The 13,481-nt window shown below is 33.2% G+C and overlaps 1 protein-coding gene across 1 annotated transcript; it reads right to left on the reverse strand.

Annotated features, from left to right (window-relative positions):
- Positions 1-69: 69 nt before the first annotated feature.
- On the reverse strand, positions 70-2,495 carry LOC133701561 (putative Peroxidase 48). The gene is made up of 4 exons (XM_062125513.1): positions 2,153-2,495; positions 1,596-1,777; positions 1,353-1,518; positions 70-1,236 (listed from the first exon to the last, which is right to left on the reverse strand). The coding sequence occupies exons 1-4, from the start codon at positions 2,493-2,495 to the stop codon at positions 791-793; spliced, it is 1,137 nt and encodes a 378-aa protein (XP_061981497.1). The 3' UTR covers positions 70-790.
- Between the last annotated feature and the right edge of the window lie 10,986 nt (positions 2,496-13,481).

A 13,481-nucleotide genomic window follows, 5' to 3' on the forward strand; every position in this document is an offset into this window, starting at 1 on the left:
TCACACGCCATATGGCTATAATGGCCTAAATTAAAGGCCTGTTAGTGTGGTGATGAATTAAACCATCAATTACCTAGAAAAGATTCACTTCCATTTACAGCATCTGTTCAACAATTAACCAACAGCGGGTTTCTCATAGTTCGGATACAAAAATTAAAGGGCAACACAAATCAATCCAAGTTTCAGAGCATTGGAAACTAGTTCAAAGGCCGGGATTCTATGATGTAGATTCAATTTGAAAGAGCGCAAAAGCCAAAAAAGTAGGCTAGACAACTAAATACACTCTCCTTCACTTCTTACTATTCTCTCATGCCACCTTTGAACAATGGAGCCGGACTTGGCCTGTTGATCCTGTCAGAACTCTGAGATTTGAGAGCTTCATCTTTGCTAGCGCATAGTCTCGGCGGAACAAGGAGATGTCAGAAGCATATGCTCGTACCCAAATCCTCTTTTCTACCCCAGCCATTAGCTGCTGATCAGCATAAAGGATTCCTTTACCTTGTAAAAGACCGTGGTAGTACAATGTGCCAAAATCTACTCCTGGTCCCTCATAGGCAATATTCATTCCTGGCTCCGCCAGTGTGGAAAGCAGTGAATCTTCGAAGGAAGCTGATGAGGGTGCTGATGATGAGTGCGGGGGAAGATATTGAGGCTTTCAAGGAAGGTGATGGTGCTGTCGATGATGATGGGGAGCCCCTCATTTCTGATGTGCTGGATGATGAAGATGGCGATTCCTTTACCTTGCAAAAGACCGTGGTAGTACAATGTGCCAAAATCTACTCCTGGTCCCTCATAGGCAATATTCATTCCTGGCTCCGCCAGTGTGGAAAGCAGTGAATCTTCGAAGGAAGCTGATGAGGGTGCTGATGATGAGTGCGGGGGAAGATATTGAGCCTTTCAAGGAAGGTGATGGTGCTGTCGATGATGATGGGGAGCCCCTCATTTCTGATGTGCTGGATGATGAAGATGGCGATCCACTACAAGAAAGTGACGGTGCTGTTGATGGTGACTTGGTCCCATCAAAGGAAGTCGACGGTGCAGATGATGGTGGTGGGGCTTTGAAGGAAGGCGAAGGTGAAGGTGAAGCTTCCTTTGATGAGTTATTGTTGTTGCATCTTGATCTCAATAGGCTAAGAAATCCAGTATCCAGAGATGGATCGGGCTTATTAGTCCAACTGAAGTTGTAGAGACGGTTTTGGAAGAATTTGCAGTGGATTACTCCTATGCTGTGACCACCTGCAAGCAAGGCAAGGATGCAGCTCGAAGCTTTCAGATTCTGAGCTGTTACTTGTATTTTTTCAGCAAGAATGCCAGAGATAGCAATAACCAAACTATAGAGGAGAGATTGGTACCCAGGAGACTGACAGTTTCTCTTTCATCGAAACCCCTAGAGGCGAAAGATGCAAGGGTTTCAGATAGATCAGCATTAGGTGAAGGAAGTTGATGTGTTGCAACATCTCGGAAAGAAAGAGTGCCATCCCTCCTGCCAGTATAGAGTGGATAGAATGGACCACCAGCCTGAGATTTGCAAACTCCATGGATTATTATCAAATTAGTGAGCAGGAAATCAGCAGGGGACAGAATGATGTATATACCAGAACAACACCTTCTCTGGCTGCTAAAGCAACAATATCAGCACACGAAACAATTCCTGGGCACACCTTTTCAATCTCTGATTTGATTTTGTCAATTATATCAAATCCCTTCAAATTTTGATTGGGAGGAGAGTCTTTCTCCGAATCAATGCCTCTAGCAGCATCCAACAAAACAGACGCATCTCACCCCTGAAAAGAACGATTCACAGAAGAAGTCAGGTCTACTTGCAATAAGATGAAGACCATAGATGAACTTTCTTGCATATTTAGAATCACATCAAGATCACAGATGTAACAAGGCACGTGTAAAACTAATCAGCAAGAAATAAGAACAAATGGAAAATTGAAAAACCCTCGAATGATTCTCTCGGTCAATAATTTGTAATTGACAAATTACAAATAAGAAATCTTCAATCAATAATTCTAAACAAATGGAAAATTGCCAACCAAAACTGAAAAATTGAAACCCTCAAACTAGATGAGCAATGCTTTAGATAGAAATTAAGAACTGAGCAATAACATCTCAGTACAACAAAAACCCTCGTCAGGGAATCAACAAAAAGAAAGATCAATATCATCAACCTCAATGAAACAATCATGAAACATAAGCCTTAGAAGAGCAGGAGCTACTCTGGTGTTGACTTCGTCAAGCTCCTGAACCACCCTGAGAATGATTCTCTCTGCCTGTGGGCACGAATCACGATAGAAATCATACTCAAGTGACCGATTTGAATGCCCTACTTCTTCTTCTTCTTCCATAAACGACAAAGGAGACAAGAATATGGAAGGAAAGGAATCCCACGATGAATATGGCCATGAGTTCTTCTTGATCTCTGCATTTTGGTTCTTGACAGAGATCAAAATGCAAATAATGAATACAAGAAAGCTCAGTTTTCTCATGTTTCCGATTCCAAAGATCGATGTCAACATCTTCTCTTCTTCTTCCTTCAATTTCTCTCTGGTTATTGATTCTGAGGGCAGAAGAGAAGAATGGGTTGCGTTGTTCACTTTTAACAGAAAAAGGATGGGAAATGGCGGGAAAGAGAGTCTGATATGACTATTATAACCTTTTACCCGAGAGTTAGTTAAGATTGTTTGCGAGCGACTTCGTGATGGGCCGAGAATTAGTTAGGAATCTAGTTCGGGCCATTAATCATTAATTACTAATTAGTAGTATAATCTCTTCTTATAAAAGGATTAGGCCATTGCAACTAATGAATAATAATTTGTATTATGATGCAAGCAAGAGTGAGAAGCAATTTTATATAATCACACAAAAGGAATCATTAGAGATATTGATTGGACCAATGACAAGTTCAGCGGTAAGAAGGTTAAAAAGGTGATTTTAGGCTTAATTGTTTTTTATAATATATAGTTTTATCCTAACAATTATAATTTTCAATTTTAACATTAAATTTAGCTAAAATTTTACTAGAAAATTCTAAAAACTATATTTTATATAGGGTAAAAATTCAGTAACAATTGCAATGCTGGAAGACCTTATTATAAAAACTAGAAACTATCATATAAGAATCATATTATTTTTCTAGGTAACTTAAAATTATCTTTTATTTTGATTTATAAATTTTTCTATGAGGCAGCTTTCTTATTCTACAAGTGAATATATAGGCGATAGCTTGAGGAATTATTTAAAAAGTGGTTTCATTTATTTCACAAGGAATCTATACTTTTTAAAAATTCTTAAAATACGATAGCGGTGGTTTTTAAAAGTATTTTTTGCTAAAAAAATATATCAAAATAATATTTATTTATTTAAATTATTTTTGATATTATCACATCTGAAAATATAAAAAAAATAATAATTAAAATAATAAAAAAAATAATTTTTTTTTAATATTTTTAAAATACATAAACAAATATGTACTCTTTTAGAGAGTTAATGTCACAGTTTTCATGTTTGAGTCCAAGTCGGCAGCTAGGGGGGTAATTAATTATCAAGGATTACCTAGTTTTCAAGAGTATAAAATGAGCAGCAAACCGACGAATAAAGTCAGCCAAAACATTAATTAAACAAGGGCGGTTGTTTTCAGAAATTCTTTTTGGGACAACATGCCACAGCCTAGATTATTTTTTATAGTTTTGGGTTTTTATTATTTATTTTATAAACTTTACGTTATTTTAATTAGGTTTTAATATCATTTCATTACTCTATTGGAGTTTATTTTATTTTATGAACTATAAATACTTTTTGAAAGGAAAACATGAAGATTATATTATTTCATAATAATATTTTATATGTGGCAAGGTCGCTTATACTTTCTGTTTTTCATTGGACTTTCTTGTACTTATAAAAGATTAATTGTCTATATGACATTCTTTCTTTATACCTTAGTTTGTGATTCATTATAATTATAAGGTTGATGTCTTTTTCATCCAATAACTTTGGTATCTTGGTTTAGGTAATTATTGTGTTGGGTTCTTTATCATAATCTTATTTTAGCTTTCTTGAGTGGTTCTTTCTTACATATGGGTTCAAGGTTTATTATCCTCCAAGTTCACATTAGTTGGTACCAGAGTAAGACTTTAAATTCAAGTTTTATCTATTCGTCTATCTTTAAGTTTCTGTGTTAATTTTTCTTTGTTTTTCAATCTGATTGTGCCAATAGTATAAAAAAAAAGTTCATATTGAATTTCAATACTATCAAATCAATACTCTCTCTCTCTCTCTCTCTCTCTCTCTCTCTCTCTCTCTCTCTATATATATATATATATATATATATATATATATATATATATATATATATATATATATATAGGTTGAAATCGTAATCGTTGAATTCTACCGTAAAAAAATTGAAAGTTACAATTCTTAAGAAATTAGAAAGTTATTGTTTCATTAGAATTAGTGTATTTACAAACCAACTTGAATTTGTTAGTGTTCTACCTGAATTAGTATGTTTACATACCAACTTCAATTTTTTATTTGTCATTGATTTTGGGTATTTGAAAAAAATTTCGAATCATTATTTATCAAAATTAGTTTGCATAGTCAGTCAATTCCATTTATTTGTTATTGTTAGTTTCATGTTAGTATAATCTATTATGGTTTTAGGTTATTAGAGTCTTTATTGCATCCATTTTTGTTTTTGCTTTCGTATTTGTTTTTATGTTTGTTAACATATTTATTTTTTTTAATCATTTTCATTGTCGTAAATTCGTATTGTTGTCATTTTTTTATCTTGATTGTTTTGAAACCTAAAATTTATAGTTAATCATTATGAGGTTGTGATTTTTTTATTGTTTGTGATTAGTTCTATAAAGAACCAAAAAGGAGAGCATAAGAGGTAAAAGGTGGAAAGTTGAGCATATTATCATGAAAAGCCAAAATTAAGTTAAACACGAGTGGAATGATATCATATTGTATGTAAACACATGAAATAGCGTGTGAGAATATATATTTTTTGCTACTAATATGGAAATCTAGATTTCAACGATGTCTTTCAAAGATGGATCATCACTTATGAAGGAGAAGGAAAATATGTTCTTTATGTTAAAAGTTATGCAGCAACAATTTGAAAGGATGGATGTGAGGTTTAATAAGATTTTGACAAAATAAAAAGATAAGAGGTCATGATTGCTAGTTTGAATGAGGGGGTCAGTCTAAAAGGGTCCTAATGTCAGAAGGCCAAAAAGATGTGTTACACCATCTTTAGATGAACTTGTTGATGAGAATGAAGATGAAGAAGCAAAAGATCTTGACCATACATCAATCAGTCAAGGTGATAGATTTCAGTAGCCTAAAAATCGAAAAGATAACGGGCTTTAACAAGATAAAAACTTCAACTATAAAGGAGAAGGAAGAGATTTTAGGTATCAAGGCTTGGACATAAACTCTAACCATTAAGATGAAAATCTAATTATTTCAGGGAAGGAATGATCCCGAGGTATATTTAGAGTAGGAGAAAAAGGTTGAGTTGATCTTTTGATTATCATCACTATTCAGGGTAGAAAAATGTAAAGCTTATTGTTATCAAATTCACTGATTATGTTATAATTCGGTGGGATCAACTTGTTTTTAGTAGGAGGAAAAACCATGAAAGGCATGTTGACACTTGGGATGAGATGAAAGCAATAATAAGGAAGAGATTTATTTTGATACATCATTATCAAGATTTGTATCAGAACTTGCAAAGCCTAACTTAGGGGTCTAAGAGTGTAGAAAACTATCATAAAAAGATGGAAGTGGCTATGATTCAAACGAATATGGTAAAGGATAGAGAAGTTAATATGGCTAGGTTCTTGAATGGGTTGAACCATGAGATAACGAATGTGATGGAGTTGCTACATTATATAGAGTTAGAAGACATGGTTTATATAACTATAAAGATGGAACGACAACTTAAGAGAAAGTGCAATACATGAAAAGTTCAAAACTCGGGTTCTTTTTCAACATGGAGGCTGAATTTTAGGAGAGATAGGGTTACCCAAACCAAGCTAATTATATGAGCTAAAATCAAATCACATAAAGGTAAAAAAGAAGTCTTCACTGATACTATAAGTAAATTTGATACTTAAACACCTTATAATTGTGATTTTAAGTGTTTACGATGTTTAGAAATAGATTGCATAGCTTCTTAATGTCTAAACAAGAGAGCTATGATTTTACGAGATCATTAAGAGGTTGAAACTAAAAGTGGCAGCAATATTAAAGAGATGCCACCACTTAAAAATGTTAGCAATAATGATGTAAAGTATTGGTTGAAGGTGAATCGCTTGTGATGGTATATGATGAATGTTTAGGTCAAAGAGGATGATTTGAAGCAATAATTAGAGAATGTTTTTCATATGAGCTGTCATATCAGTAATAAAGTATGTGGTATAATTATAAATGATGAAATTTGTGTTAATGTTAATAGTACTACACTTGTTAAGAAGTTGAGTTTGAATACTACAAACAATATAGACCTTATAAACTTTAATGGTTGAATGAATGTTGAAAAGAGAAGATTAATAAACAGGTTTTGGTTTTGTTTTCAATTGGGAAGTATAACGATGAAGTTTTATATGATGTTTGTTAAATGTGGGTCATTTGTTATTAGGAAAGTTGTGGTAATTTGATAGAAAGGTAATACGTAATGGGTTTAGAAATAAGTATTCTTATGTAAAAGATGAAAAATTCATCACTCGTACCATTATCACCGAAACAAGTCTACAAAGACCAATTAAAATTAAAAAGAAAAAGTGAGACTGAAGGGAGTGAAAATGTCATGAGCTTTAAGGAGAGAAAAAAGAATAACGGGTTGGCTGAGAGTGGAGAGAAAAAAGCAAAGAAGAGAAACGAAAGTGTTGAGAGAGAAATTTAGCATGAGATCTTTTATGCAAGAAAAAGTGTTGTTTAACATGTTATTTATACTAATAATCCTATGCAAAACAATGTTATTGTTTTTTTATTGTAGGATTATGAAGACGTATTGCCTATAAATGTTGTTCCTAATGGTGATGAGGTCAAATCCTTTTGAGTAGATGAGGAATAATGAGAACCAATAAGCACCATAAAAGAATCTATTAAAGGTGTTGATTAGGCCAATGACAAGGGCCAAGAAGATTAAAAATGCAATTTTGAGCATAATTTTTTATAATATGCAGTTTTACGCTTAATAAGAATAACTTTGAATTCACCAGTTAAATCGGGCTAAAATTTCACCAAGAGATTCTACAGGCCTTGTTTTATATAAGGTTAAAAGTTTTTAACTATAAGAGTATAAAAAGGCCTTAAGATAAAAACTTGAAGCTATTATACGAAAATTGAATTATTTTTTTTAATTGGCTTAGGATTATCTTTTATTTCGATTTATGGATTTTCTACAAGAAAACTTTCTTATTTCACATAGATTTCTTGGATGGGTTGGACATGGAGACACAAGATCTATATCGCAAATTACACGAGTATATGGATAGAAATGATAAAAGATGGCTCGACCTGTCATTTTTTTATTCAGATTGAGCTCATCTAGGCTTATTTTATTGTTTTATTTTATTTATTTAGGTTATTTATGTTAGATAATTTTAATCGATGGTCAATCCTAATTGTTAGATGTTTTAGGGTTATGCTATTTATATTTTTTTTCATCTTATAAGGGTTTTTTTTATGATTGAAAAAAATGACAAACTTTTGCTTTCCCTAAATCCTTTATTCTTCCTAGCTTCTTCTTTCTTTGCTTTCAATTCTTAACTTCTTTCTCTAAAGTTTCTTTCTTTTCTACTTTAATTCTTTTTATCCTTTGTTCCACATCAACTTTAGTATCATAGCACAGACTTTTAATTATTTTTACAATTAATCGATCTATTAGGGCTTGTGAAGATTTCTAGGTTTGTCATCATCAAAAGTTGATTTAGAAGAAAAAAACCTTCACTTTTCTGTTTACAGCCTAGAAAAAAAAAAAGACATTGTTCATCTTTAAGAACTGGCCAAATCTTTCACACCACCACCGAACAGATTGAACCAACACAACAACTTTAACAGTGCCACCATAACAAAAAAAAAATGCACCACTAACAGCAATCGTTACCCATAGATCAACATCGATTCACTACTTCGAACACTTTAGATCGTCTATACTAGCAACAATAACTATAACACATCAGTAGCCATCTCTTTCTGTTTTTTTCTACAAATAGAGAGTCTCTCAAAGAATTTTAATTCATCGGTCCAATATCATCTCCACATCAGTTTAATAGACCCACGTCTAACTATACCACCACAACATTCAAACGACCACAAATCCAAGCCGATAACTGCATAATAAATTTGTGTGAATATGACCTCAAGTAACAGCAATAGAGGAAATGGGCTTCCAAGACAAATTAATTCACAATTACCACAACATCGCATCATCGGCTTACACATTAGTGTCATGTCATCCAAAATAATTGATTTTACTAACGTGCCAGTGTCCACAGCCTTGTCAGTGCCACACCATCCAACACAAATATATTAGAGACATGTCAGTGCCATGTCACCCAGAACCTCCACCTCACCCATCACTGCTACGTCAACTACAACAAATTCCAGCATACATCCATCATAATTTGGTCAGTAAGCCATTACAAACTTCTTTTAACCATTGAATATCATTATTACTGGTATATTTTTACACTTGTTGACCCAGAATTAAAATAATATTATTCTTTTGTGCCTGCCCATAAAAATATAGCTTGTCTTGCAATTTAAACTACCTTAATTTTTAGCTTATTTATTCTCTTATATTGAATGTTTGATCCTTTTTATTAATTATAGAGCTTGGCTAAATTTGTTGGAAAATTAAAACATTGTGTTTGAACTACATTTGTGCATTTAGAGGACTTACATTGCTTGCTTGCAAATTTTCCTGGTTTAATATGTTATTACTTAGTCTCAAAGATAAATATATAATCAAATATTAACTTTAATTTTATATTGCATTTTACTTGCAAGTGTCATTTATGATCTCGGTTATAGTTCTAGGATTAGTATTGCATGTATTTACGGAGTAGTCATCTAGTACAGAGTTCAGAACTCATAATTACCATAGACCCGAACACTAGTAATGTTCTTAGGGATATTCAAGATTAATTACATCTAATATGAACTGATATGAATAACATGTCCACTAAGATTGACAACCTCTCTGAGAGAGTGGAATCTATAGAAACTTTACAATTAAAGCAATCTAGTAGGAGTGAGCATTTTAATGACAACCGTAGGAATCATTAAAGATCGATTCCTTGTAGGAACCATCAACATAACCACCATTAGGGTTACAATGACTTTGATGATCCTAATGATAATGAGCATTCTGAAAATTACTATTAAAGACCAGTTCACCCTAGGAATTGTCAGTACAACCACAATCAAGGTCACCATGATTATGATGACTCTGATAATCGAGCCATGAGACATATCAAGGTTGAAACCTAAACTTTTAAGGGTCAACTTAACCCCTGGATCTTTGATAGGTAGATATGTGACATTGATCAATTATTTTACTAGTATACTTTGTTTGAGAATAACAGGGTAAGGTTTGCAAAAATAAAACTTAATGGTATCGTTTACCTCTATTGGGAAAGTGTAGAAGAGTCTTTGGCTAGAAGAGGTCAACATCCTATTACTGACTAAGTTAAGATGAAAACTACGTTGCAAGAGAGATGCGTACCTCATTCTTATAGGGAAAGTCTCTTAAACCAATGGAATAACTTAAGGCATGGAAATAAGCCTGCTAATGAATATGACACAATTTGATGAGTATAGGATGAGACGCGTAATTAGGAAGGATGAGGCAATGACTCTAAGTAGATTTCAAAAAGACTTGAATGATGACCTACCTTAAGAGAGGTTGTGCTTCGAGGTGTGTCCACCCTTGACGAAGCTTATATCTTAGTATCCCTCATATGTCCTAACTTGGTAATAATAAATTTTTATTGGGCGCCCCACCTCGTAAAATCAATCCTCTTATTGTCCACATGCCTAAAAAAGACAAGGGTAAGGGTATTCTCCATAAAGCACCTAAGATGACCTTATGGATTTAGTGTTTTAAGTGTCAGGGTTTTGGTCATATTTCCTCTAATTGTTCCAATATGACTTTATCCATTAAGGATCAAAAGGGTATAGATGAGGAAGACAATTGTGATAATAAGGTGTATGAACCAAATCTCGATGACTTTCAGGACTTAAATGATGAGGAGAATAAGTCCAACCTACTAGGAAGTATTAGGTCTATATCTGCTCAGATCAAGCAGGAATTTATCGGATGGGAGATAACCAAGTTAAATGTAGCTAGATGTGGCTCAACACAACCCAAAAGAACTAAGTATTTGAGGAGAACTATTATTTTTTATACTTACATTAATATGAAGATAAAGGTTGCAAAATCATTATAGATAGTGGGAGTTGTATCAATGTAATATCAATTAGTAGCATATCCCGCTTAGGCTTAAAATATGTCACACATCCTAAGCCATATAGTGTGTCCTGGGTTAACCATACATCCATAGCAATCAAGAAGAGATGTCATTTTTCTATAAAGATTTTGGATTATCATGATGAAATTTGGTGTGATGTAATTCCTATGGACGTAGGACACGTCATTTTAGGTAGGTCTTAGTTATATGACTAGGACGTTACACTCTTTGAGCGATCAAATTTGTGCTCATTCACTTTTCATGGTAAAAAGATTTAACTCATTGGATTACCACCAAGGCCTAATTGATATGATTTAGTCATGAATTTCTCATGATGGGCTTTTGATTTTGTACTTGGGTTTGATGAGGAGGCTATTCGGCCAAAATTATGTTTTTCCTTAAAATTTAGCTTATATGCCATTTAGTCATAATAGGTTTTAGCATGGGATAATTTTAGCCAACCTTGATTTGTGCATGATGATGGATTCGGTCCAATCTCTTTGATGATTTATTATGCCAAATCATGTCAGCTCACGTATAGGTCAAATTTAGGCAACAAAGTAGGCTTGTTGGGAGCTTGTGTCAGATCTGATTTGGGTTATTTTAATGAGTATGAGTTTGGGCCACGTGGGGTTTAAAGTTAGTTTGGGCTAATTAAGATGTTGGGATCCTTTTCTTACAATGACCAGTAAAATATTCTTCTAAAATTAAAAGGAAAATTCGTTCATTATTGTCCTTATTATTTAGGAGAATATTTAGCAATAAAGAAGAAAGTTTCCTAGTCATGCAAGGAAACTAAAGGGGGTTGTCAAATCTGAATCCTAGACTTAAAAGTATTATTCAATGCTAAAAATTTGATTCTCCTAGTCAACGAAGGAAAGTGATAGACAAGGGAGAATTAATTTCTAAAATTATTTTCCATGTTTTGAAGGGAAATCCTATTCCTGCAAGGAAAAAAAACTTCAACAATTAAATTTCTATTCAAATCAAATTTTATAGCATCTAAAGAACTTTAAAAGTTGGCTAAGCAATCCTAGAGTATTTAGGAAGGTAGATCTCGTCAAAAGGTTATTAAGATATTTTGTTTTGTTTTTCTTTCTATCATATGCAGTATCAATAAGCTATTGTCCAGACTTGTTGTTTTCATTATTATTTCTATATTTGAGCTTAATTAATACTTTGGTTTCCAGCTAAGATCCAAGGCTTGTTTGGATCAAGGTTTGGGCTTATTAGTGTAGGTTTTGGGTCAGGTTTGTTATTGGGTCAATTTAGCCCATAAAGGTAGATCTATTAGAGTTAATTTCTCATAACTATTTAAACACATGTAAGCCTAAATTTAAGCATATTTGATGAATAATACTTCTGAACTTTTTAATTTAATATATGAGAGATTTTTGCATTCTTTGATTCTTAAACGAACTAAATCTGATATATTGAATATTAACTGGCTTCGTAGTGTCATTTAACTTCATTACAATAGTGTTGGTGCCTTAGGACATGTTTTCATTGTGTCACACTCTTATCATACCTTTTTCGGATTTTCAAGATCAAATCTCAATCTTGATTGTGGGTTATATGACCACGTGATCACGAGATCCGCATCACTAATTATGGTAGCAAGAAGAAGGAAAAAATGAAATAAAAGGAGCTTGGTATAATAAGTCATAAGAAATTTAAAAAAGAAGGTTCATGAAGAGTTGTCATGTTTGTCTTAATGGCTAAGAAGGTTGTGGAATTATTTAAAACCACTTGAAGAGGTAAGGAAAGTGTTGAAAGAGTTTCTGGATGTCTTTTTCCCTGAGCTACTCGATGTTTTACCCCCTATGCGTGACTTTCAACACGCTATAAATCTTATCCCTAGTAGATGCCCTTTTAACACCTAAGAAAGATGGATCATGGAGAATGTATGAGATAGTTGAGTCATCAATTGGATTATAATCAAGTATCATTTTCTCATTCCTTGATTGGATGACATGTTAGATATGATGAAAGAAGCCTAAATTTTCTCTAAAATTAACTTAAATAGTGGGTATTATCGTATTAGTCATGTTTTTTATCCTTTCCAACGTACCCAATACTTTTATGAAAGTAATGACACAAGTGTTTAGACCATTTATAGAAAAATTCTTGGTGATGTACATTGATGATATCCTTATTTATAGCAAAACCCAGAACGAGCATTTAGACCACCTTATTCAAGTTTGTACCACTTTAAGAAAGGAGAGTTTGTTTGCCAATATCAAAAGGTGTTCTTTCTTCATGGATCAAGTGGTTTTCTTAGGGTTTATATTGTCATGTGAGAGAGTCTCTGATGATCCCTAAAAAGTCCAAGCGACTATAGATTGGCCCAAGTCTAAGAATATTCATGAGGTTTGTAGTTTTCTTAGGCTTACGACTTTCTATCATCGTTTTATCAAGGGATTTAGTATCATCATGTCGCCTATTACAGATTGTTTGAAATATAGTGAGTTTAAATGAAGTAAATAAGCTAATAAGGCATTTGAGAAGGTTAAAAAAAAGATAATGGAGGCCCTAGTGATGTGACTTCCTGACTTTACTAAGGTGTTTAAAGTATAACATGATGCCTCGAGAGTTGGTATAGATTGAGTATTTAGTTAAGAACATCACCCTTTAACTTATTTTAGAGAGAAACTTAACGAGGCAAAAAACAAAATACTCAACCTATGATATATATATATATTACACCGTAGTTTAGGCCTTGCGCTATTGGCACTATTATTTGCTACCACAAGAGTTTTTTTTTTACTCTGACCATGAGGCTCTTCGCTATCTCAACTCTCAAAAGAAGCTCAACCATAGGCATGGCTGTTGGGTTGATTATTTGTAAGCCTATTCATTTGAATTGAAACATAAATTTGGAATGGAGAATAAAGCGGCAAATGCCTTGAGTTGCTAGGTGATTCTGTTATCCATAATGAGTACTGAAATTATTGGATTTGAGAGACTTAATTAGAAATATGAATCTTG

This window comes from Populus nigra, chromosome 8, assembly GCF_951802175.1.
Source record: "Populus nigra chromosome 8, ddPopNigr1.1, whole genome shotgun sequence".
Classification (NCBI taxonomy): Eukaryota; Viridiplantae; Streptophyta; class Magnoliopsida; order Malpighiales; family Salicaceae; genus Populus; species Populus nigra.

Excerpts from the sequence above, each read along its gene's own strand:
- LOC133701561 (XM_062125513.1), bottom strand. The coding sequence starts at position 2,495 with ATGAGAAAACTGAGCTTTCTTGTATTCATTATTTGCATTTTGATCTCT. Across the intron at positions 1,519-1,595 it reads CCAGAGAAGGTGTTGTTCTG|GCTGGTGGTCCATTCTATCC; the intron begins GTATATACATCA and ends TGCAAATCTCAG. Across the intron at positions 1,237-1,352 it reads AGAAACTGTCAGTCTCCTGG|GTGGTCACAGCATAGGAGTA; the intron begins GTACCAATCTCT and ends CCTTGCTTGCAG.